Consider the following 25,560-nt stretch of genomic DNA (forward strand, 5'->3'; position numbering starts at 1 on the left):
ACAATTACCAGTCACCATTTTTTAATAGAGGAGTGTGGGGGTGCTGTCAGGTTCTTTTGTTGCATATTACCTTTTTGTTCCTAAGTTAAGTTCTGGTAGCACCCTGGCCCCCTACTTATATTTGTAGACGTTGCTTATTAAATGGGCAGCTCTCCCAAAACTGCCATTCACCAATTAGATTTCATAATCATGTAAATTCCCTACTCAACACCCAAATTTACCCATCTTAAGTGCTAACAGACATTATAGATGTCACCAATGAAAAATGGACATGTTCAATTACAGGGTGAGATCTGGGGTAAGTGCCTATTTGTGCCTTGGGTACCCCTGTAACTATAACAGGATTACCTCAATGTTTCTATATATCTGTAACCTTGTTATGAGCTAAGGGGGCTCAGCCTGAAGGTCAGATAGGGTGAGATTTGGGGTGAGTGCTTATGTATGCCAGGGTACCCCTGGAACTATAGCAGGGTGACTGTTACCCCAATGTTTCTATATATCTGTAACCTTGTTATGAGCTAAGGGGGCTCAGCCTGAAGGTCAGATAGGGTGAGATTTGGGGTGATTGCTTAGACAGTGCCTGAGAATATGCAGATGGAAATTACATTTCTCATGTGATGTTGATGTGATGATGTGAAAATAGCATATTGTATGTATGATAGCACAGTGTATCATGGTGGGACGAATAACTAGGGCAAATGCTATTCTTGTGGTAGAACTATTTGATCACTGTAGCCCAGAGAGGGGCCATATGAGAGGTTGGTGTTCTGGGGTATACAAGTGGCCATGGACATTTTTGATTTGGGGCAAGAAATTTGCCTAAGATGGCATTTTACTGTAGAAATCCTGTCCTTCTCCACCACATCCAAATTTACTTTCCCTTTAAATGCATTTGCCCATGTTGTACCATAGGTTCTCTGCAGTGGCAGTTTGTATTGCTCAGCAGCCAAGTCTCCTGTTGAGTCAGTGTATTGGGTGGTATAATATGGGTTAATATGTAGAGCTGCATGCAACACTGAATGGCAACATACAGTCCATGCAAGTGTAACTGTCATTTCTATTCCACTCTAAAAAGGTTTGTTAGGCCCTAACACTACCTGTGTGATTGTTCCCTTGCTTAGACATAGAGTGACCCTCACAGTTACCCTTTAACCCTGTATCTGTTCCCTCCCGGTGCTTCTCTTAAGGTCCCCATAGACACGACAATTCTTCTTGCCAACGACCGATTTTAGGGAAGTCCGACCAATCCTTTGAAATTATCGTGCGGTTAGTGGGATTCGAACAATCGTACATCTTATGATTTATCGGCCGACATCTGTCAGGAAATTGATCGGCCAGGTCAATAAATCTTTGTCGGTCCCAGTGCAATCTATCTATGTTTGCAGGGCCAAGCAGGCAGCTCCCCTTTTTTTTTCCTGGCAAATTGGCCTTTTTAGTTGATGGTAAATTCGTACGATCGTATGATCGTTCCGAGAAGATCGTGTTCTCACGATGAGGATCTGATCTTTTAAAAATCTCAACATCTGGCCAGCTTTACATAAACCATTTTGAGAAAGAAAGAAAGACAAAGAAAAGTCAGATATTACATTTCAGTAAAGTTTTATTTTAAAAAATCTTGTTATACTTTCAGAGCTTGTAGGAATCGCTACGGGAATTCTTTGCAGGAACAATCTGGAGAAGTTTCTGTCCTCCCTCCCATCCACATCTCTCTATGACTTCTCCTCAGAAATCTCCTTCCAAGCATTGGCAGATGAACTGCTGGAGAAGCTGCTTTAATTCCTTCTCCTCTTCTGCGTTCATTGTTGCATTGTTATTTGGTCTCTGTGAGCCTTGGTGTTCATGAGCCTCAGAGTGGTGCACCTTTTTCTTCTTCTTAGCGCTTCTAGGCTCCTCCTTCTTTTTGCTTCCACTCCTACTAAGTTCTGCTTCTTCCTCCATGTTATCATGGGTTTGAGCAGGACGTTTTGGCCCTTCACTCTCTTTTTCAGCAGGGGCCTCATCTCTGTCCTTTTCGGCCTTCTTTCTGCTGGACCAGCAGAATTCTAGTAGATAGACAAAGACTTCTGGTAACAAGACGCCCTACATGAAAGGAGAGAAAAAATCAGAAAAACTCAGAACAAAGAACATTCAGTAATATAACAAAAATTTCCTTTATTTCACAAACTTGTTACCTATAGAATATAAATTTATTCCATTTATAATATTCATATATTCTATTGAGAGAACAACTCACTAGCAGTTAATGGGATAGAGTAGGAAAGTCTGATTCCAGAGTAACTCACTGATTCCCAGTCTGACTTAGATAATGAATTGTTTTATAATGAGTTCACTATTGTAATGACTTACCAAAAGGATTCCTTTCACACTAGTGCCATTCTCAGTATCTCTGATGAGGGTCTCAATATAAGGCACAATTAGTTGGAATTCCTACAACAGAAGAACATCAGTTAGTCAGACAGGTGGATCCTCAATCACTAACATATCAGTAAATTAGGGAGGCAGCAAGTGCCTACTGGCACTCACATATAACCTTCTCTCTATTGACAGTTAGGGCCTGAATTATAGGCCAATTGATTCCAGCTTACCTGAATGATGGCGCTACTCAGCTCTGGCTCTCGGTTAGTGAGCTGACCCTCTATAGGAGGAATTGGACAACGCAAGCCCTGCAATAGAAGAGCATCAGTTATTCACACAGCGGAACAATAGATACAATATCAGTACATCCCATAATAACCTTCCCTTCCTACTCCCTGTATAGTGCATTGGTAACACATAACTCAAGTACTGACTTACATCACATATTATGTCTGTAGGAATCAGCAGAGGGACTGGTCTGATCTCTTCCTGTACAAACAGGGTATTGCCGCACTCTACATCCTCTACATAACCGGCCTTTTCAACAGCCACTGGGCAAACCGGCAAATTGAGCTTGATGTTGTTGAATCCTTCAGTCACATAATTCAATGTCTCAATATGTTCTTTGATATCTCTTTCCTATAAGAGAAAAGTACATGGATCAGATGTTTGGGACAGGGTACTGTACATTGTATAGAAACTTCTCAACAAACCCATAAGTCACTGGTACATTAACAGATAACGCTAATAACAGGAACCCACAATCAGGACCGCCATCAGAAATCGCAGGGCCCCGTACGACAAAATTTCCTGGGCCCCCTGGGCTGCGCCCACCGCAAGCCCCACCTACAGGTCTGCCCTACCCACCGTACAGTAAAAAAATATTGGTGGCTAGGGTTCCCACATGTTAATAAAGAATAAAAAGATATTGGTGGTCAGGGCCCCCATAAAAAAACATTTGTGGCCAGGCCCCCCCCATTAAAAATATTGGTGGCTAGGACCCCACATGAGAAAAAAAAATTGGTGGCCAGGGCCCCCCCCACATTATAAGAAAATTGGTGGCCAGGCCCCCCCACATTATAAGAAAATTGGTGGCCAGGGCCCCTTAAACGTCCACGCCTTCCGGAGTCAGCAGCTCTCAGAAAGATGGGGGGCCTGACTAATCAAGTAAGTGTGGCCCCCCTTACCCTCGGGGCCCCCTACAACTCTCCCCCCTGTCCCCCCCCCAATGGCTGCCCTGCCCACGATGACTACAAAACAGTTCCTATACATGACCCCATAAACATGAACAGAACTTACTCGTAAAAATCCAGTGAAAATCAATAGGGTGATGATTAGTGTCCTCATGGTTGCATTCAGTCACTAATCTGACAATCCCAACTGTAAACAGCCCTTATACCAGCTTGTGTCAGGGGCACCACTGTGATGTCATCCCTAATGATCATGGCGACCATTGTGATGTCGCCACTAACAATCATGTGACATCAACTGCCACAGACCAAGTCAGCTTTTGGTCAGGATAAATATAGAATGACTGTTAGGGAGACTAAAACTTTAAATCATATAATTGGATTTCATAAATTCAAATTGTCTTGTTGAAAATCATAATTTATGTATATTACTTTGAATCACTAGTCTTGAATTGACTCAATCTAAGCTCCTTATAGCCTTTAATACACTGAAAGGGGCAATTACCTCTGTGCTCAACATGAAATTAATTACTATAGGGTTTGGGTTGTACATAGTTACATATCTAACTCTAACTCAAGTTTAACCCCTCCAATTTATCCCCAGAAAATAGACTATACAGATCTAAAGATCATAATAACTCATAACTTACTCATAAAAACTTTATGCGTCTTGTAAGCCCATTAACTTTTGCATCCATTAACATATATTTGTGTGGAATCTATATGTTGTGTATTCGCCCATTTATTCTACAGTTCAGCTTTATTTGTTAAGAAAATATAGAATATCATCTCAATAATATCATTTATAAATCCCAAACAGACAAGCAGATGCCATGCTGTAATATGCAGTACAGTGACATGGGGGGTAATAATGCAGTAACAATATGTGGTGTCATGTTACACATGCATTATTTATTTCATGGTTTGCTTTTGCTTGTTTTGTTCCATCTCCCCTCCTGTTAGCCCCTCTGTTCTCTGTCTGTTGGTTTACTCCACTTGTCCAGTATTACAGTATATTCTAGGCTTCATTTTGAACTGCATGTATATTGCTAGAGTGGATCATTTTATAATCTTTTGACATATTTGTTTGTTCACTGCTGTCAAGATCCTCACAGTTTGAAAATAAACTACTCAACAATCTTCAGGGTGTCATTCTGATTGAATTCAACTGTCTGCTGAAATCCCTGAGGTTGTAAGTTATTGTTATCTCAAGACAACTTGATAAGTTAAAAATATCACACTTTCAATGCTTAGGAAGGGAGGCAGAACACTTGGCTTGTAGAATTGTATTAATAATTACAACACCCTGAGTATGGTCAGCAGGCCTTGATCTCCATCTCAATAGTCATGGGTTTAACTGGGATTCTGGATATACTTGTTACCAATACAGAGCAGAACAAACCCCTGTTGTAGTATCACAATTAACTGAACAAAGCCAAGCACCTAAATTAAACCTTCTAAGATACTTACAGTATAATCTAAAGTGCCCAAGATCTTGTTGAAGGGTCAAAGTCTCCTTGATGGGTGGCTGGAGATCTTGAGGATTGAAGTTTCAGGTGTTCCTTGAGTAACTGGGTAACAAAAGGTGAATCGAGTTGTTTTCCAAATAGGTCTGCCATTATTTGTCCCCTGGACTAACCTCACTAGTGTAGGATATGGGTAAGAATTGTTGGGTCTTTTATTCCCTTTTAGTCATGTGAGAGGCATGTAGGTTCTCTTTGGGATTGAGTTTCCTGCTTTTTGTGCTGGATTTGGAAAATAGAAACACCTTACTTAATCTTCCATGGAATGGGAACATTTTACTTTTTATTTTTTAAATAACCCCTAGCAAGGGGATCGAGACAATCTCACTGTATGTCACAGAACATGGGGGTCTGTCTCCTCTATAGTTATTATTCTACTGGGATAAATTAATTCTCAAAGCGTAGCTCTCCACTTGCTGCTCTTTAGGGCAATGTCCAGGTTGGGCCATATTTTGTGCGCCTTTACTAGGAGCTGTTGGGGTCACCTCCTTAGCAGTTTGGCCGCTGTTTCCCAGGGTTTCATGTCATTCTTTGATATGGGAACAGTTGCAAGTTTAGGATTGCAGCCCATACTGAGAGGTGGGGGCCAGACATGCATGCAACACTGAATGGCAACATACAGTCCATGCAAGTGTAACTGTCATTTCTATTCCACTCTAAAAAGGTTTGTTAGGCCCTAACACTACCTGTGTGATTGTTCCCTTGCTTAGACATAGAGTGACCCTCACAGTTACCCTTTAACCCTGTATCTGTTCCCTCCCGGTGCTTCTCTTAAGGTCCCCATAGACACGACAATTCTTCTTGCCAACGACCGATTTTAGGGAAGTCCGACCAATCCTTTGAAATTATCGTGCGGTTAGTGGGATTCGAACAATCGTACATCTTATGATTTATCGGCCGACATCTGTCAGGAAATTGATCGGCCAGGTCAATAAATCTTTGTCGGTCCCAGTGCAATCTATCTATGTTTGCAGGGCCAAGCAGGCAGCTCCCCTTTTTTTTCCTGGCAAATTGGCCTTTTTAGTTGATGGTAAATTCGTACGATCGTATGATCGTTCCGAGAAGATCGTGTTCTCACGATGAGGATCTGATCTTTTAAAAATCTCAACATCTGGCCAGCTTTACATAAACCATTTTGAGAAAGAAAGAAAGACAAAGAAAAGTCAGATATTACATTTCAGTAAAGTTTTATTTTAAAAAATCTTGTTATACTTTCAGAGCTTGTAGGAATCGCTACGGGAATTCTTTGCAGGAACAATCTGGAGAAGTTTCTGTCCTCCCTCCCATCCACATCTCTCTATGACTTCTCCTCAGAAATCTCCTTCCAAGCATTGGCAGATGAACTGCTGGAGAAGCTGCTTTAATTCCTTCTCCTCTTCTGCGTTCATTGTTGCATTGTTATTTGGTCTCTGTGAGCCTTGGTGTTCATGAGCCTCAGAGTGGTGCACCTTTTTCTTCTTCTTAGCGCTCCTAGGCTCCTCCTTCTTTTTGCTTCCACTCCTACTAAGTTCTGCTTCTTCCTCCATGTTATCATGGGTTTGAGCAGGACGTTTTGGCCCTTCACTCTCTTTTTCAGCAGGGGCCTCATCTCTGTCCTTTTCGGCCTTCTTTCTGCTGGACCAGCAGAATTCTAGTAGATAGACAAAGACTTCTGGTAACAAGACGCCCTACATGAAAGGAGAGAAAAAATCAGAAAAACTCAGAACAAAGAACATTCAGTGATATAACAAAAATTTCCTTTATTTCACAAACTTGTTACCTATAGAATATAAATTTATTCCATTTATAATATTCATATATTCTATTGAGAGAACAACTCACTAGCAGTTAATGGGATAGAGTAGGAAAGTCTGATTCCAGAGTAACTCACTGATTCCCAGTCTGACTTAGATAATGAATTGTTTTATAATGAGTTCACTATTGTAATGACTTACCAAAAGGATTCCTTTCACACTAGTGCCATTCTCAGTATCTCTGATGAGGGTCTCAATATAAGGCACAATTAGTTGGAATTCCTACAACAGAAGAACATCAGTTAGTCAGACAGGTGGATCCTCAATCACTAACATATCAGTAAATTAGGGAGGCAGCAAGTGCCTACTGGCACTCACATATAACCTTCTCTCTATTGACAGTTAGGGCCTGAATTATAGGCCAATTGATTCCAGCTTACCTGAATGATGGCGCTACTCAGCTCTGGCTCTCGGTTAGTGAGCTGACCCTCTATAGGAGGAATTGGACAACGCAAGCCCTGCAATAGAAGAGCATCAGTTATTCACACAGCGGAACAATAGATACAATATCAGTACATCCCATAATAACCTTCCCTTCCTACTCCCTGTATAGTGCATTGGTAACACATAACTCAAGTACTGACTTACATCACATATTATGTCTGTAGGAATCAGCAGAGGGACTGGTCTGATCTCTTCCTGTACAAACAGGGTATTGCCGCACTCTACATCCTCTACATAACCGGCCTTTTCAACAGCCACTGGGCAAACCGGCAAATTGAGCTTGATGTTGTTGAATCCTTCAGTCACATAATTCAATGTCTCAATATGTTCTTTGATATCTCTTTCCTATAAGAGAAAAGTACATGGATCAGATGTTTGGGACAGGGTACTGTACATTGTATAGAAACTTCTCAACAAACCCATAAGTCACTGGTACATTAACAGATAACGCTAATAACAGGAACCCACAATCAGGACCGCCATCAGAAATCGCAGGGCCCCGTACGACAAAATTTCCTGGGCCCCCTGGGCTGCGCCCACCGCAAGCCCCACCTACAGGTCTGCCCTACCCACCGTACAGTAAAAAAATATTGGTGGCTAGGGTTCCCACATGTTAATAAAGAATAAAAAGATATTGGTGGTCAGGGCCCCCCATAAAAAAACATTTGTGGCCAGGCCCCCCCCATTAAAAATATTGGTGGCTAGGACCCCACATGAGAAAAAAAAATTGGTGGCCAGGGCCCCCCCCCACATTATAAGAAAATTGGTGGCCAGGCCCCCCCCACATTATAAGAAAATTGGTGGCCAGGGCCCCTTAAACGTCCACGCCTTCCGGAGTCAGCAGCTCTCAGAAAGATGGGGGGCCTGACTAATCAAGTAAGTGTGGCTCCCCTTACCCTCGGGGCCCCCTACAACTCTCCCCCCTGCCCCCCCCCCAATGGCTGCCCTGCCCACGATGACTACAAAACAGTTCCTATACATGACCCCATAAACATGAACAGAACTTACTCGTAAAAATCCAGTGAAAATCAATAGGGTGATGATTAGTGTCCTCATGGTTGCATTCAGTCACTAATCTGACAATCCCAACTGTAAACAGCCCTTATACCAGCTTGTGTCAGGGGCACCACTGTGATGTCATCCCTAATGATCATGGCGACCATTGTGATGTCGCCACTAACAATCATGTGACATCAACTGCCACAGACCAAGTCAGCTTTTGGTCAGGATAAATATAGAATGACTGTTAGGGAGACTAAAACTTTAAATCATATAATTGGATTTCATAAATTCAAATTGTCTTGTTGAAAATCATAATTTATGTATATTACTTTGAATCACTAGTCTTGAATTGACTCAATCTAAGCTCCTTATAGCCTTTAATACACTGAAAGGGGCAATTACCTCTGTGCTCAACATGAAATTAATTACTATAGGGTTTGGGTTGTACATAGTTACATATCTAACTCTAACTCAAGTTTAACCCCTCCAATGTATCCCCAGAAAATAGACTATACAGATCTAAAGATCATAATAACTCATAACTTACTCATAAAAACTTTATGCGTCTTGTAAGCCCATTAACTTTTGCATCCATTAACATATATTTGTGTGGAATCTATATGTTGTGTATTCGCCCATTTATTCTACAGTTCAGCTTTATTTGTTAAGAAAATATAGAATATCATCTCAATAATATCATTTATAAATCCCAAACAGACAAGCAGATGCCATGCTGTAATATGCAGTACAGTGACATGGGGGGTAATAATGCAGTAACAATATGTGGTGTCATGTTACACATGCATTATTTATTTCATGGTTTGCTTTTGCTTGTTTTGTTCCATCTCCCCTCCTGTTAGCCCCTCTGTTCTCTGTCTGTTGGTTTACTCCACTTGTCCAGTATTACAGTATATTCTAGGCTTCATTTTGAACTGCATGTATATTGCTAGAGTGGATCATTTTATAATCTTTTGACATATTTGTTTGTTCACTGCTGTCAAGATCCTCACAGTTTGAAAATAAACTACTCAACAATCTTCAGGGTGTCATTCTGATTGAGTTCAACTGTCTGCTGAAATCCCTGAGGTTGTAAGTTATTGTTATCTCAAGACAACTTGATAAGTTAAAAATATCACACTTTCAATGCTTAGGAAGGGAGGCAGAACACTTGGCTTGTAGAATTGTATTAAAGGAAAACTATACCCCCCAAACAATGTAGGTCTCTATTAAAAGATACTGAGTAAAACAGCTCATGTGTAAAACCCTGCTTCATGTAAATGAACCATTATCATAATAATATACTTTTCTAGTAGTATGTGCCATTGGGTAATCATAAATAGAAAATTGCCATTTTAAAAAATAAGGGCCGCCCCCTGAGATCCTACGATTCACTGTGCACACATACAAACCACATGTAAGGTCACATGAGCCAATTAACAGACAGAGTTCTGCCTTTTGCTTCCTCACTTCTTCCTGTTACAGTTAGTGTTGTAGTATTTCTGGTCAGGTGATCTCTGAGGCAGCACAGATAGAGTCACGAAATGGTGGTTCAAGGCAAGAGATGTAAAAGGGCAATATTTATGTAAATATATATTCCAGTTTGGTAAGATTCTTTAATATGTCATTCAATTTGATATAAACTATCTGTTGCTTAAGTATTCATTTTGGGGGTATAGTTTTCCTTTAATAATTACAACACCCTGAGTATGGTCAGCAGGCCTTGATCTCCATCTCAATAGTCATGGGTTTAACTGGGATTCTGGATATACTTGTTACCAATACAGAGCAGAACAAACCCCTGTTGTAGTATCACAATTAACTGAACAAAGCCAAGCACCTAAATTAAACCTTCTAAGATACTTACAGTATAATCTAAAGTGCCCAAGATCTTGTTGAAGGGTCAAAGTCTCCTTGATGGGTGGCTGGAGATCTTGAGGATTGAAGTTTCAGGTGTTCCTTGAGTAACTGGGTAACAAAAGGTGAATCGAGTTGTTTTCCAACTAGGTCTGCCATTATTTGTCCCCTGGACTAACCTCACTAGTGTAGGATATGGGTAAGAATTGTTGGGTCTTTTATTCCCTTTTAGTCATGTGAGAGGCATGTAGGTTCTCTTTGGGATTGAGTTTCCTGCTTTTTGTGCTGGATTTGGAAAATAGAAACACCTTACTTAATCTTCCATGGAATGGGAACATTTTACTTTTTATTTTTTAAATAACCCCTAGCAAGGGGATCGAGACAATCTCACTGTATGTCACAGAACATGGGGGTCTGTCTCCTCTATAGTTATTATTCTACTGGGATAAATTAATTCTCAAAGCGTAGCTCTCCACTTGCTGCTCTTTAGGGCAATGTCCAGGTTGGGCCATATTTTGTGCGCCTTTACTAGGAGCTGTTGGGGTCACCTCCTTAGCAGTTTGGCCGCTGTTTCCCAGGGTTTCATGTCATTCTTTGATATGGGAACAGTTGCAAGTTTAGGATTGCAGCCCATACTGAGAGGTGGGGGCCAGACATGCATGCAACACTGAATGGCAACATACAGTCCATGCAAGTGTAACTGTCATTTCTATTCCACTCTAAAAAGGTTTGTTAGGCCCTAACACTACCTGTGTGATTGTTCCCTTGCTTAGACATAGAGTGACCCTCACAGTTACCCTTTAACCCTGTATCTGTTCCCTCCCGGTGCTTCTCTTAAGGTCCCCATAGACACGACAATTCTTCTTGCCAACGACCGATTTTAGGGAAGTCCGACCAATCCTTTGAAATTATCGTGCGGTTAGTGGGATTAGAACAATCGTACATCTTATGATTTATCGGCCGACATCTGTCAGGAAATTGATCGGCCAGGTCAATAAATCTTTGTCGGTCCCAGTGCAATCTATCTATGTTTGCAGGGCCAAGCAGGCAGCTCCCCTTTTTTTTTCCTGGCAAATTGGCCTTTTTAGTTGATGGTAAATTCGTACGATCGTATGATCGTTCCGAGAAGATCGTGTTCTCACGATGAGGATCTGATCTTTTAAAAATCTCAACATCTGGCCAGCTTTACATAAACCATTTTGAGAAAGAAAGAAAGACAAAGAAAAGTCAGATATTACATTTCAGTAAAGTTTTATTTTAAAAAATCTTGTTATACTTTCAGAGCTTGTAGGAATCGCTACGGGAATTCTTTGCAGGAACAATCTGGAGAAGTTTCTGTCCTCCCTCCCATCCACATCTCTCTATGACTTCTCCTCAGAAATCTCCTTCCAAGCATTGGCAGATGAACTGCTGGAGAAGCTGCTTTAATTCCTTCTCCTCTTCTGCGTTCATTGTTGCATTGTTATTTGGTCTCTGTGAGCCTTGGTGTTCATGAGCCTCAGAGTGGTGCACCTTTTTCTTCTTCTTAGCGCTCCTAGGCTCCTCCTTCTTTTTGCTTCCACTCCTACTAAGTTCTGCTTCTTCCTCCATGTTATCATGGGTTTGAGCAGGACGTTTTGGCCCTTCACTCTCTTTTTCAGCAGGGGCCTCATCTCTGTCCTTTTCGGCCTTCTTTCTGCTGGACCAGCAGAATTCTAGTAGATAGACAAAGACTTCTGGTAACAAGACGCCCTACATGAAAGGAGAGAAAAAATCAGAAAAACTCAGAACAAAGAACATTCAGTAATATAACAAAAATTTCCTTTATTTCACAAACTTGTTACCTATAGAATATAAATTTATTCCATTTATAATATTCATATATTCTATTGAGAGAACAACTCACTAGCAGTTAATGGGATAGAGTAGGAAAGTCTGATTCCAGAGTAACTCACTGATTCCCAGTCTGACTTAGATAATGAATTGTTTTATAATGAGTTCACTATTGTAATGACTTACCAAAAGGATTCCTTTCACACTAGTGCCATTCTCAGTATCTCTGATGAGGGTCTCAATATAAGGCACAATTAGTTGGAATTCCTACAACAGAAGAACATCAGTTAGTCAGACAGGTGGATCCTCAATCACTAACATATCAGTAAATTAGGGAGGCAGCAAGTGCCTACTGGCACTCACATATAACCTTCTCTCTATTGACAGTTAGGGCCTGAATTATAGGCCAATTGATTCCAGCTTACCTGAATGATGGCGCTACTCAGCTCTGGCTCTCGGTTAGTGAGCTGACCCTCTATAGGAGGAATTGGACAACGCAAGCCCTGCAATAGAAGAGCATCAGTTATTCACACAGCGGAACAATAGATACAATATCAGTACATCCCATAATAACCTTCCCTTCCTACTCCCTGTATAGTGCATTGGTAACACATAACTCAAGTACTGACTTACATCACATATTATGTCTGTAGGAATCAGCAGAGGGACTGGTCTGATCTCTTCCTGTACAAACAGGGTATTGCCGCACTCTACATCCTCTACATAACCGGCCTTTTCAACAGCCACTGGGCAAACCGGCAAATTGAGCTTGATGTTGTTGAATCCTTCAGTCACATAATTCAATGTCTCAATATGTTCTTTGATATCTCTTTCCTATAAGAGAAAAGTACATGGATCAGATGTTTGGGACAGGGTACTGTACATTGTATAGAAACTTCTCAAACAAACCCATAAGTCACTGGTACATTAACAGATAACGCTAATAACAGGAACCCACAATCAGGACCGCCATCAGAAATCGCAGGGCCCCGTACGACAAAATTTCCTGGGCCCCCTGGGCTGCGCCCACCGCAAGCCCCACCTACAGGTCTGCCCTACCCACCGTACAGTAAAAAAATATTGGTGGCTAGGGTTCCCACATGTTAATAAAGAATAAAAAGATATTGGTGGTCAGGGCCCCCCATAAAAAAACATTTGTGGCCAGGCCCCCCCATTAAAAATATTGGTGGCTAGGACCCCACATGAGAAAAAAAAATTGGTGGCCAGGGCCCCCCCCCACATTATAAGAAAATTGGTGGCCAGGCCCCCCCACATTATAAGAAAATTGGTGGCCAGGGCCCCTTAAACGTCCACGCCTTCCGGAGTCAGCAGCTCTCAGAAAGATGGGGGGCCTGACTAATCAAGTAAGTGTGGCCCCCCTTACCCTCGGGGGCCCCCTACAACTCTCCCCCCTGCCCCCCCCCCAATGGCTGCCCTGCCCACGATGACTACAAAACAGTTCCTATACATGACCCCATAAACATGAACAGAACTTACTCGTAAAAATCCAGTGAAAATCAATAGGGTGATGATTAGTGTCCTCATGGTTGCATTCAGTCACTAATCTGACAATCCCAACTGTAAACAGCCCTTATACCAGCTTGTGTCAGGGGCACCACTGTGATGTCATCCCTAATGATCATGGCGACCATTGTGATGTCGCCACTAACAATCATGTGACATCAACTGCCACAGACCAAGTCAGCTTTTGGTCAGGATAAATATAGAATGACTGTTAGGGAGACTAAAACTTTAAATCATATAATTGGATTTCATAAATTCAAATTGTCTTGTTGAAAATCATAATTTATGTATATTACTTTGAATCACTAGTCTTGAATTGACTCAATCTAAGCTCCTTATAGCCTTTAATACACTGAAAGGGGCAATTACCTCTGTGCTCAACATGAAATTAATTACTATAGGGTTTGGGTTGTACATAGTTACATATCTAACTCTAACTCAAGTTTAACCCCTCCAATTTATCCCCAGAAAATAGACTATACAGATCTAAAGATCATAATAACTCATAACTTACTCATAAAAACTTTATGCGTCTTGTAAGCCCATTAACTTTTGCATCCATTAACATATATTTGTGTGGAATCTATATGTTGTGTATTCGCCCATTTATTCTACAGTTCAGCTTTATTTGTTAAGAAAATATAGAATATCATCTCAATAATATCATTTATAAATCCCAAACAGACAAGCAGATGCCATGCTGTAATATGCAGTACAGTGACATGGGGGGTAATAATGCAGTAACAATATGTGGTGTCATGTTACACATGCATTATTTATTTCATGGTTTGCTTTTGCTTGTTTTGTTCCATCTCCCCTCCTGTTAGCCCCTCTGTTCTCTGTCTGTTGGTTTACTCCACTTGTCCAGTATTACAGTATATTCTAGGCTTCATTTTGAACTGCATGTATATTGCTAGAGTGGATCATTTTATAATCTTTTGACATATTTGTTTGTTCACTGCTGTCAAGATCCTCACAGTTTGAAAATAAACTACTCAACAATCTTCAGGGTGTCATTCTGATTGAGTTCAACTGTCTGCTGAAATCCCTGAGGTTGTAAGTTATTGTTATCTCAAGACAACTTGATAAGTTAAAAATATCACACTTTCAATGCTTAGGAAGGGAGGCAGAACACTTGGCTTGTAGAATTGTATTAATAATTACAACACCCTGAGTATGGTCAGCAGGCCTTGATCTCCATCTCAATAGTCATGGGTTTAACTGGGATTCTGGATATACTTGTTACCAATACAGAGCAGAACAAACCCCTGTTGTAGTATCACAATTAACTGAACAAAGCCAAGCACCTAAATTAAACCTTCTAAGATACTTACAGTATAATCTAAAGTGCCCAAGATCTTGTTGAAGGGTCAAAGTCTCCTTGATGGGTGGCTGGAGATCTTGAGGATTGAAGTTTCAGGTGTTCCTTGAGTAACTGGGTAACAAAAGGTGAATCGAGTTGTTTTCCAACTAGGTCTGCCATTATTTGTCCCCTGGACTAACCTCACTAGTGTAGGATATGGGTAAGAATTGTTGGGTCTTTTATTCCCTTTTAGTCATGTGAGAGGCATGTAGGTTCTCTTTGGGATTGAGTTTCCTGCTTTTTGTGCTGGATTTGGAAAATAGAAACACCTTACTTAATCTTCCATGGAATGGGAACATTTTACTTTTTATTTTTTAAATAACCCCTAGCAAGGGGATCGAGACAATCTCACTGTATGTCACAGAACATGGGGGTCTGTCTCCTCTATAGTTATTATTCTACTGGGATAAATTAATTCTCAAAGCGTAGCTCTCCACTTGCTGCTCTTTAGGGCAATGTCCAGGTTGGGCCATATTTTGTGCGCCTTTACTAGGAGCTGTTGGGGTCACCTCCTTAGCAGTTTGGCCGCTGTTTCCCAGGGTTTCATGTCATTCTTTGATATGGGAACAGTTGCAAGTTTAGGATTGCAGCCCATACTGAGAGGTGGGGGCCAGACATGCATGCAACACTGAATGGCAACATACAGTCCATGCAAGTGTAACTGTCATTTCTATTCCACTCTAAAAGGTTTGTTAGGCCCTAACACTACCTGTGTGATTGTTCCCTTGCTTAGACATAGAGTGACCCTCACAGTTACCCTTTAACCCTGTATCTGTTCCCTCCCGGTGCTTCTCTTAAGGTCCCCATAGACACGACAATTCTTCTTGCCAACGACCGATTTTAGGGAAGTCCGACCAATCCTTTGAAATTATCGTGCGGTTAGTGGGATTCGAACAATCGTACATCTTATGATTTATCGGCCGACATCTGTCAGGAAATTGATCGGCCAGGTCAATAAATCTTTGTCGGTCCCAGTGCAATCTATCTATGTTTGCAGGGCCAAGCAGGCAGCTCCCCTTTTTTTTCCTGGCAAATTGGCCTTTTTAGTTGATGGTAAATTCGTACGATCGTATGATCGTTCCGAGAAGATCGTGTTCTCACGATGAGGATCTGATCTTTTAAAAATCTCAACATCTGGCCAGCTTTACATAAACCATTTTGAGAAAGAAAGAAAGACAAAGAAAAGTCAGATATTACATTTCAGTAAAGTTTTATTTTAAAAAATCTTGTTATACTTTCAGAGCTTGTAGGAATCGCTACGGGAATTCTTTGCAGGAACAATCTGGAGAAGTTTCTGTCCTCCCTCCCATCCACATCTCTCTATGACTTCTCCTCAGAAATCTCCTTCCAAGCATTGGCAGATGAACTGCTGGAGAAGCTGCTTTAATTCCTTCTCCTCTTCTGCGTTCATTGTTGCATTGTTATTTGGTCTCTGTGAGCCTTGGTGTTCATGAGCCTCAGAGTGATGCACCTTTTTCTTCTTCTTAGCGCTTCTAGGCTCCTCCTTCTTTTTGCTTCCACTCCTACTAAGTTCTGCTTCTTCCTCCATGTTATCATGGGTTTGAGCAGGACGTTTTGGCCCTTCACTCTCTTTTTCAGCAGGGGCCTCATCTCTGTCCTTTTCGGCCTTCTTTCTGCTGGACCAGCAGAATTCTAGTAGATAGACAAAGACTTCTGGTAACAAGACGCCCTACATGAAAGGAGAGAAAAATCAGAAAAACTCAGAACAAAGAACATTCAGTAATATAACAAAAATTTCCTTTATTTCACAAACTTGTTACCTATAGAATATAAATTTATTCCATTTATAATATTCATATATTCTATTGAGAGAACAACTCACTAGCAGTTAATGGGATAGAGCAGGAAAGTCTGATTCCAGAGTAACTCACTGATTCCCAGTCTGACTTAGATAATGAATTGTTTTATAATGAGTTCACTATTGTAATGACTTACCAAAAGGATTCCTTTCACACTAGTGCCATTCTCAGTATCTCTGATGAGGGTCTCAATATAAGGCACAATTAGTTGGAATTCCTACAACAGAAGAACATCAGTTAGTCAGACAGGTGGATCCTCAATCACTAACATATCAGTAAATTAGGGAGGCAGCAAGTGCCTACTGGCACTCACATATAACCTTCTCTCTATTGACAGTTAGGGCCTGAATTATAGGCCAATTGATTCCAGCTTACCTGAATGATGGCGCTACTCAGCTCTGGCTCTCGGTTAGTGAGCTGACCCTCTATAGGAGGAATTGGACAACGCAAGCCCTGCAATAGAAGAGCATCAGTTATTCACACAGCGGAACAATAGATACAATATCAGTACATCCCACAATAACCTTCCCTTCCTACTCCCTGTATAGTGCATTGGTAACACATAACTCAAGTACTGACTTACATCACATTATTATGTCTGTAGGAATCAGCAGAGGGACTGGTCTGATCTCTTTCCTGTACAAACAGGGTATTGCCGCACTCTACATCCTCTACATAACCGGTCCTTTTCAACAGCCACTGGGCAAACCGGCAAATTGAGCTTGATGTTGTTGAATCCTTCAGTCACATAATTCAATGTCTCAATATGTTCTTTGATATCTCTTTCCTATAAGAGAAAAGTACATGGATCAGATGTTTGGGACAGGGTACTGTACATTGTATAGAAACTTCTCAACAAACCCATAAGTCACTGGTACATTAACAGATAACGCTAATAACAGGAACCCACAATCAGGACCGCCATCAGAAATCGCAGGGCCCGTACGACAAAATTTCCTGGGCCCCTGGGCTGCGCCCACCGCAAGCCCCACCTACAGGTCTGCCCTACCCACCGTACAGTTAAAAAATATTGGTGGCTAGGGTTCCCACATGTTAATAAAGAATAAAAAGATAATTGGTGGTCAGGGCCCCCATAAAAAAACATTTGTGGCCAGCCCCCCCCATTAAAAATATTGGTGGCTAGGACCCCACATGAGAAAAAAAAATGGTGGCCAGGGCCCCCCCACATTATAAGAAAATTGGTGGCCAGGCCCCCCCCCACATTATAAGAAATTGGTGGCCAGGGCCCCTTAAACGTCCACGCCTTCCGGAGTCAGCAGCTCTCAGAAAGATGGGGGGGCCTGACTAATCAAGTAAGTGTGGCCCCCCTTACCCCTCGGGGCCCCCTACAACTCTCCCCCCTGTCCCCCCCCAATGGCTGCCCTGCCCACGATGACTACAAAACAGTTCTATACATGACCCATAAACATGAACAGAACTTACTCGTAAAAATCCAGTGAAAATCAATAGGGTGATGATTAGTGTCCTCATGGGTTGCATTCAGTCACTAATCTGACAATCCCAACTGTAAACAGCCCTTATACCCAGCCTTGTGTCAGGGGCAACCACTGTGATGTATCCTAATGATCATGGCGACCAATTGTGATGCTGCCACTCCACACACATGTGACATCAACTGCCACAGACCAAGTCAGCTTTTGGTCAGGATAAATATAGAATGACTGTTAGGGAGACTAAAACTTTAAATCATATAATTGGATTTCATAAATTCAAATTGTCTTGTTGAAAATCATAATTTATGTATATTACTTTGAATCACTAGTCTTGAATTGACTCAATCTAAGCTCCTTATAGCCTTTAATACACTGAAAAGGGGCAATTACCTCTGTGCTCAACATGAAATTAATTACTATAGGGTTTGGGTTGTAACTAGTTACATATCTAACTCTAACTCTAACTCAAGTTTAACCCCTCCAATTTATCCCCAGAAAATAGACTATACAGATCTAAGGATCATAATAACTCATAACTTACTCATAAAAACTTTATGCGTCTTGTAAGCCCATTAACTTTTGCATCCATTAACATATATTTGTGTGGAATCTATATGTTGTGTATTCACCCATTTATTCTACAGTTCAGCTTTATTTGTTAAGAAAATATAGAATATCATCTCAATAATATCATTTATAAATCCAAACAGACAAGCAGATGCCATGCTGTAATATGCAGTACAGTGACATGGGGGGTAATAATGCAGTAACAATATGTGGTGTCATGTTACACATGCATTATTTATTTCATGGTTTGCTTTTGGCTTGTTTTGTTCCATCTCCCCTCCTGTTAGCCCCTCTGTTCTCTGTCTGTTGGTTTACTCCACTTGTCCAGTATTACAGTATATTCTAGGCTTCATTTTGAACTGCATGTATATTGCTAGAGTGGATCATTTTATAATCTTTTGACATATTTGTTTGTTCACTGCTGTCAAGATCCTCACAGTTTGAAAATAAACTACTCAACAATCTTCAGGGTGTCATTCTGATTGAGTTCAACTGTCTGCTGAAATCCCTGAGGTTGTAAGTTATTGTTATCTCAAGACAACTTGATAAGTTAAAAATATCACACTTTCAATGCTTAGGAAGGGAGGCAGAACACTTGGCTTGTAGAATTGTATTAATAATTACAACACCCTGAGTATGGTCAGCAGGCCTTGATCTCCATCTCAATAGTCATGGGTTTAACTGGGATTCTGGATATACTTGTTACCAATACAGAGCAGAACAAACCCCTGTTTGTAGTATCACAATTAACTGAACAAAGCCAAGCACCTAAATTAAACCTTCTAAGATACTTACAGTATAATCTAAAGTGCCCAAGATCTTGTTGAAGGGTCAAAGTCTCCTTGATGGGTGGCTGGAGATCTTGAGGATTGAAGTTTCAGGTGTTCCTTGAGTAACTGGGTAACAAAGGTGAATCGAGTTGTTTTCCAACTAGGTCTGCCATTTATTTGTCCCCTGGACTAACCTCACTAGTGTAGGATATGGGTAAGAATGTGTTGGGTCTTTTATTCCTTTTAGTCATGTGAGAGGCATGTAGGTTCTCTTTGGGATTGAGTTTCCTGCTTTTTGTGCTGGATTTGGAAAATAGAAACACCTTACTTAATCTTCCATGGAATGGGAACATTTTACTTTTTATTTTTTAAATAACCCCTAGCAAGGGGATCGAGACAATCTCACTGTATGTCACAGAACATGGGGGTCTGTCTCCTCTATAGTTATTATTCTACTGGGATAAATTAATTCTCAAAGCGTAGCTCTCCACTTGCTGCTCTTTAGGGCAATGTCCAGGTTGGGCCATATTTTGTGCGCCTTTACTAGGAGCTGTTGGGGTCACCTCCTTAGCAGTTTGGCCGCTGTTTCCCAGGGTTTCATGTCATCATAACATTATGATAATGAGAAGCACAGATGAGGCAAGTTTTAGGATTTGGCAGGTCTATCCATCTGATGAGTTGGGGCCAGACATGGCCCTATGCAACACTGAATGGCTTATACATATCAGTCCTTTGCATTATGTGTTAGGACTGTGGGCCATTTCTTATTTACCAATTCTGCGAAATATATTGTATATTGATTAAGGACCACTAACACTAAATCTCTGGCTGATATGTTATCACTTGCTTAGACAATAGTAGGGGCTGATTCTCCTCACAGTTACCCTTTCTTATTAACCCTTGTATCTGTTTCTCCTCCCTGGTTGCTCTTTAAGGTCCACCTATAGACACGACAATTCTTCTTTCTTGCTCTAACTTTGACCGATTAGATATTATGTTTTCAGCACCAAATCCTTTAGAAATTATCGTGCACGGTTAGTTGGGAAATGTCATACAATTCTGTAAACATTTAGGTTTATGATTTAATCGGCCGTACATCTGTCTTCAGGAAATTGATCGGTCAGTCATAAATCTTTTGTCGCGTTCCAGTGCAATTCTATCTATGTTATATGCATGATGAGCCAAGCAGGCACAGCCTCTCCTGTTTTGGTTGGTCCTGGCAAATTGCCTTTTTTAGTTGATGTTGAAGATATCGATACGAAATATATCAGTATGATCGTTCCTTGAGAGAGGATCGTGTATTCACTCAAATAACAGATGAGAGAGAGTCTTCTGACTCCTCCTTTAAAAATCTTCACACATCTGCGCCAGACTATTTACATATTAAAACCATTATTGAGAAAGAAAGAAAGACAACCAGACAAAGTCGATACTAAATTTGAGGAGTAAAGTTTTAATTTTAAAAAATTTCTTTGTTATAGACTTATGAGCTTGTAGGTTATATCGTCTTACGGGAATTCGCAGGATATCATATCTATATCGGTAGTAAGTCTGTCATCCACTACCATCCACCATCCTCCTCTAATGACTTCTCCTCAGAAATCTTCCTTCTTGCACAGCCATTCTGCCAGACTGCAACTTGACTGGAAGAATGAGCTGTTTATTAATTGTATATAAATAATATTCCTCTTCTCTTTAATTCCTCCTCCTCTTCCTGCGTTCATTTGTTGGCATTGTTATTGTGGTCTCTGTAGACGCCTTGTCGTGCCAAAGTAGTCCCTCAACGTGGCCTATGGCACCTTTTTCTTCTTCTTTAATCAGCGCCTCCTAAGGCTCCCTCCTTCCTCTATTTAGCTTCCAGCTCCTACTACACGTTCTGCTTCTTCCTCTCAGTTATTCATGGGTTTGCAGCTCACGTATCGTTTTGGCCTTCACTCTCCTTCCTTTCAGCAGGTGAGCCTCAAATCTCATGTTCTCTTTTCGGCCTTCTTTTCTTGCTGGATACACATTAGCAGAATTTTCTAGTATTGAGAATAGAAACAAGTCCACTTTCTTGTGTAAAAGTACGCCGATACTATACATGAAGAGAGAAAAATCAAGAAAAACTCCAATTACAAAGACATTCAGTATTATTATAATCTTAACATAATTTCCTACACTATCATACTTGTTACCTATAAGAATTAAATTTATTATTATTCTCTATTCTAAATTTATAATCATAAATAATTCATATATGATGTTATTAGCAACAACTCAACTAGCTAGTTAATGGGATATATGTAGTAGGAAAGTCTGATATACCAGAGTAACTGTCTATCGTATCCCTTCTGACTTAGATATATGAATTGTTTTTTATAATGAGTTCACTTGTTAATTGACTTACCAAAGGATTCCTTTTCTATCACTAGATGCCATTAACATCAGTATCTCTAGATGAGTGGTCTACTATAATAAGGCACAAATTAGCATTGTGAATTCACCTTACAAACAGAAGAAGCATCCAGTTAAGTCATGCCAGGTAAGAGTATCCTGCTAATCACTAATCATAATCAGTAACTTTAGGGATGTGCAGCAAGTGCTCTCGTGAGGAGTGGAGAGCACTCACATAATAAACCTTCTCTCTATTGAACAGTATAGGGCCTGATATAAGGACCATTGATTATCCAGCTACAACTATAAGAGGCTACTTCAGTCTCTGGAGCTCTCGGATTAGTGAGTTCGACCTCTAATATGGAGGAATTTGGTAACAATCGGCAAGCCACTGCAATAGATTAAGTAGAAATCAGTTTTCTAGCTTATCATGCGGACACACCATAGATACACTACAGTACACTCCCAATCAATTAAGCCGTCCCTTCCTACCTCCCTGCTCATACGTGCATTGGTACAATTCTATAACATCAGTATTTTTGTTGATTCCTGTATCTAATCATCATACTTAATCTCGTTAGCGACATAATCAGACAGAGGGACATGGTCTGAATCATTCTTCACTGTAGCTTATACTCAGGGTATTGCGAGAGCACTCTACACCTCTACATAACCCGCACACTTTTCAACAGCCACTGGGCAAACGGCAAATTTGAGCTTGATGTTGTCTGACACTCACTTCAGATCACATAATTCAAATGTTATCAATATGTTCTTTTGATTATCTCTTTCCTATACACAGAGAACAGCTTACCAATGGTAATCTATATGAATATGTTTGTGTGACAGGTACTGGTAGCCTATCTGATAAATTAGGAAACTATCTCATTCACAAACCCTACGTCCACCTGGTTATCGATATATTCCTAGATATAATGCTAAATAGTAACAGGAACCCCATCAACCCTCAGGCACTAGCCCATCCAGAAATCCGCCAGGAGACTACCCCGGTACGACAAAAAAAAAATTCCTATGGCCACCTCCAGTGCTGCGCCCAACCGCAGCCCCACCTACAGGTCTGCCCTTTTACCAATCACACGACCCCACGTATCCGAACACAACATACTCTGGTGGGGTGCTATGGGTTTCCCTGCTATCATGTTAATAAAAAGAATAAAAAGATATTGGTGGTCAAAGGGCCCCCCAGTGGGAATCCATATTCTATGGGTCCAGGCCCCCCCATTAAAATTATAACTCTGGTGGCTAGGACCACAAACGGAGAAAAAAAAAAATTGGTGGCTCAGGGCCCACCCAGTCTCTATCGATTACTACCAGACATAATTTTCGGCTGGCCTCTAGGCCCCGCACATTAATCAGAAACATTGGCTGGCCCAGGGCCCTTATGCGTCCAACGCACTATTCCGGAAAATCAGCCATGCCTCTCAGAAAGATCGGGCGGGCCCTGACTAATTGCAGTAAGGTGTGGGCTCCCTCCTTAATCCCGGTCGTTAATAAACCCCTCCTTACCGGTCCCTTCATTGGGGGCCCCTACAACTCTCCCCCTGCCCTTCCACCACCAATGGATCTGCCCGTGCCACAACGAATGACTACAAAATTACAGTTCCTATACTATCGTTCTTCCTCATTAAATCATGTAAACAGTTAAATATAACTAGACTTTTACTCGTTAATTCCTTTATTATTAGGTGCCCCTCCTTTGGTGTATAATATACGGGGGATCCTTATCCTCCCTCCTTTCTTTTTTTGGGTAAAAATTATGTTGTTCCTTCTTCTTCTCTCGCTTGGCCCTTCTTTATATTTATTTGGTTTTCCCCCTTTCAAATCCAGTGAAACACTACACTAGGGTGACTGATTAGTCGTTCAGCTCAATGGTTGCATTCAAGTCATCTATTATTCTGACTAAATCCAACTGTAAGCCCTTATAACCAGCTTGTGTCAGGGGCACCACTAGTGACATGTCATCCTAGAGGTGATACATTGGCGACCATTGTGAATGTCGCCACTACAATCATGTGACATCGAGCTGCCACAAGACTCGTAATGTCGCCTTTATGGTTCAGTGATATAATTATAGAAGACTGCTTAGGAGATAAAACTTTAATCCATATAATTGGATTCATATTCAAATTTGTCTTGTTGAAATCATAATTTATGTTATATTAACTTTTGAATCACTAGTCTTGAATTGACTCCAATCTTAAGCTTCCTTATAGCCTTTAATATCTACTGAAAGGGGCAAATTACCTCTGTGGCTCCACATGAAATTAAATTACTATAGGGTGGTTGTACATAGTTAATATCTAAACTCTAACTCAATAGTATACGTCTCTCTCCAATTTATCCCCCAGAAAATAGACTATATCTAGTATCTTAGGATCATATATAATCTCCATAAATTAACTCAATAAAAACTTTATTGCTGTCTAGTAAGCTCCATTTAACTTTTGTTCTATCACCATTATAACTACTATATTTGTGTGGAATTCTATATGTTGTGTTACTGCTCCTTTATTCTATTCGCGTACAGATATTGTTTTGGTCAAGCCTTTTTTTTAAAAAATTTTGTTATTAAGAAAATTATATAGATATCATCTTCTAATATATCATATTTATAAAATCCACCAACAGACAGCAGAATGCCTATGTGCGTTAATTGCTACTCGCAGTAACAGTGACCATGGGGGGCTACATACCTTGCTACAATATTCTTTGGTCATCGTTCACTCTCATGCATTATTATTTCCATGGTTTGCTTTTGTTCTTGTTTTTGTCCATCTCCCCCCTGTATGCTCTCCTCGTTCTCTGTCTGTTGGTTACTTCCACTTGTCCAGTATTACAGTATATTCTAGGCTTCATTTTTGAACTGCATGTATATTGCTAGAGTGGATCATTTTATAATCTTTTGACATATTTGTTTGTCTCCCACCTGGTCCTCTTGTCAGATCCATCACAAGTTTGTGAAATTAAAGATCTCTACTCTTATCAATCTTCAGGGGTGTCATTCTGGCATTGAGTTCAACTGTCTGCTGAAATCCCTGAGGTTGTAACGTCTAAACTTGTTATCTTGCAAGTTATTCTATACGAATTAAGTTTAAAATAATATTCTATTCTTACTCATGCTTAGGAAGGGAGGTCAGAACATCTTGGCTTGTAGAATTGTATTAATAATTATCAATTCACTTCTGAGTACTGGTCAGTTCCAGGCCTTTGATCTCCATCCTCAAATAGTCATGGGTTTTAACTGGGATTCTGTGATATATCTTGTTACCTTAATACAGAGTCAGACACAAAACCCCTGTATAGATAGTATCACAATTTAATACGAGAAAAAGCCATAGTCAATATCCTAAAATCTAACCACCTTCTAAGAATACATTACAACGCTCACACAATCCCTAAAGATGGCCAAGACTGCTTGTGAATGGTCCAAAGTCTCCTTGATGGGTGCTGGAGATCTTGAGGATTGAAGGTTTCAGGTGTTCCTTGAGTAACTGGTGGATGCAAAAGGTTAGACAATCGTATGTTGTTTCTCTAGTGCTGCCATTATTGTCCCCTGGAACTAACCTCATTCCTAGTGTCACAGGATATGGGCTAACCGAATTTGTCTGAGGGGTATCCTTTTATCCACTTTTTATGTCATGTGAAGAGCATGTAAGGTTATCTCTTGGGAATTAGAGTTTCTGCTTTTTGTGCTC

At 40.6% G+C, this 25,560-nt stretch overlaps 4 protein-coding genes across 4 annotated transcripts in view; all 4 read right to left on the reverse strand.

Annotated features, from left to right (window-relative positions):
* Nucleotides 1-1,591: 1,591 nt before the first annotated feature.
* LOC121399109 lies at nt 1,592-3,702 on the reverse strand. The gene is made up of 5 exons (XM_041578970.1): nt 3,655-3,702; nt 2,794-2,994; nt 2,586-2,663; nt 2,347-2,427; nt 1,592-2,079 (listed from the first exon to the last, which is right to left on the reverse strand). The coding sequence occupies exons 1-5, from the start codon at nt 3,700-3,702 to the stop codon at nt 1,723-1,725; spliced, it is 765 nt and encodes a 254-aa protein (XP_041434904.1). The 3' UTR covers nt 1,592-1,722.
* Nucleotides 3,703-6,247: 2,545 nt separating this feature from the next.
* Nucleotides 6,248-8,361, reverse strand: LOC121399111. Its single transcript, XM_041578975.1, has 5 exons — nt 8,314-8,361; nt 7,450-7,650; nt 7,242-7,319; nt 7,003-7,083; nt 6,248-6,735 (listed from the first exon to the last, which is right to left on the reverse strand). Exons 1-5 carry the CDS (start codon nt 8,359-8,361, stop codon nt 6,379-6,381), a joined length of 765 nt encoding a protein of 254 aa, XP_041434909.1. The 3' UTR covers nt 6,248-6,378.
* A 3,043-nt stretch (nt 8,362-11,404) lies between these two features.
* Nucleotides 11,405-13,518, reverse strand: LOC121399115. Its single transcript, XM_041578981.1, has 5 exons — nt 13,471-13,518; nt 12,607-12,807; nt 12,399-12,476; nt 12,160-12,240; nt 11,405-11,892 (listed from the first exon to the last, which is right to left on the reverse strand). Exons 1-5 carry the CDS (start codon nt 13,516-13,518, stop codon nt 11,536-11,538), a joined length of 765 nt encoding a protein of 254 aa, XP_041434915.1. The 3' UTR covers nt 11,405-11,535.
* A 2,675-nt stretch (nt 13,519-16,193) lies between these two features.
* Nucleotides 16,194-25,560, reverse strand: part of LOC121399116 — a 36,367-nt gene continuing 27,000 nt past the window's right edge. Inside the window, exons 3-5 of the mRNA XM_041578991.1 lie at nt 17,056-17,133; nt 16,817-16,897; nt 16,194-16,550 (exon numbers count right to left, since the gene is read on the reverse strand). Of these exons, the coding sequence (XP_041434925.1) occupies nt 16,194-16,550; nt 16,817-16,897; nt 17,056-17,133 (516 nt within the window). The remainder of the gene's footprint in view (nt 16,551-16,816; nt 16,898-17,055; nt 17,134-25,560) is intronic.

Source organism: Xenopus laevis, chromosome 1S, assembly GCF_017654675.1.
Source record: "Xenopus laevis strain J_2021 chromosome 1S, Xenopus_laevis_v10.1, whole genome shotgun sequence".
Lineage (NCBI taxonomy): Eukaryota > Metazoa > Chordata > Amphibia > Anura > Pipidae > Xenopus > Xenopus laevis.

What these genes read in the sequence shown, in the direction of transcription:
- LOC121399109 (XM_041578970.1), bottom strand. Translation starts at nt 3,702, where the DNA reads ATGAGGACACTAATCATCACCCTATTGATTTTCACTGGATTTTTACGA. An exon ending in TTTTCACTGGATTTTTACGA is followed by an intron (nt 2,995 to 3,654) that starts GTAAGTTCTGTT and finishes TTTCTCTTATAG; the next exon opens with GAAAGAGATATCAAAGAACA. An exon ending in GTGTGAAAGGAATCCTTTTG is followed by an intron (nt 2,080 to 2,346) that starts GTAAGTCATTAC and finishes CCTTTCATGTAG; the next exon opens with GGCGTCTTGTTACCAGAAGT.
- LOC121399111 (XM_041578975.1), bottom strand. Translation starts at nt 8,361, where the DNA reads ATGAGGACACTAATCATCACCCTATTGATTTTCACTGGATTTTTACGA. An exon ending in CTACAGACATAATATGTGAT is followed by an intron (nt 7,320 to 7,449) that starts GTAAGTCAGTAC and finishes CTTCTATTGCAG; the next exon opens with GGCTTGCGTTGTCCAATTCC. An exon ending in TGAGTAGCGCCATCATTCAG is followed by an intron (nt 7,084 to 7,241) that starts GTAAGCTGGAAT and finishes CTTCTGTTGTAG; the next exon opens with GAATTCCAACTAATTGTGCC.
- LOC121399115 (XM_041578981.1), bottom strand. Translation starts at nt 13,518, where the DNA reads ATGAGGACACTAATCATCACCCTATTGATTTTCACTGGATTTTTACGA. An exon ending in CTACAGACATAATATGTGAT is followed by an intron (nt 12,477 to 12,606) that starts GTAAGTCAGTAC and finishes CTTCTATTGCAG; the next exon opens with GGCTTGCGTTGTCCAATTCC. An exon ending in GTGTGAAAGGAATCCTTTTG is followed by an intron (nt 11,893 to 12,159) that starts GTAAGTCATTAC and finishes CCTTTCATGTAG; the next exon opens with GGCGTCTTGTTACCAGAAGT.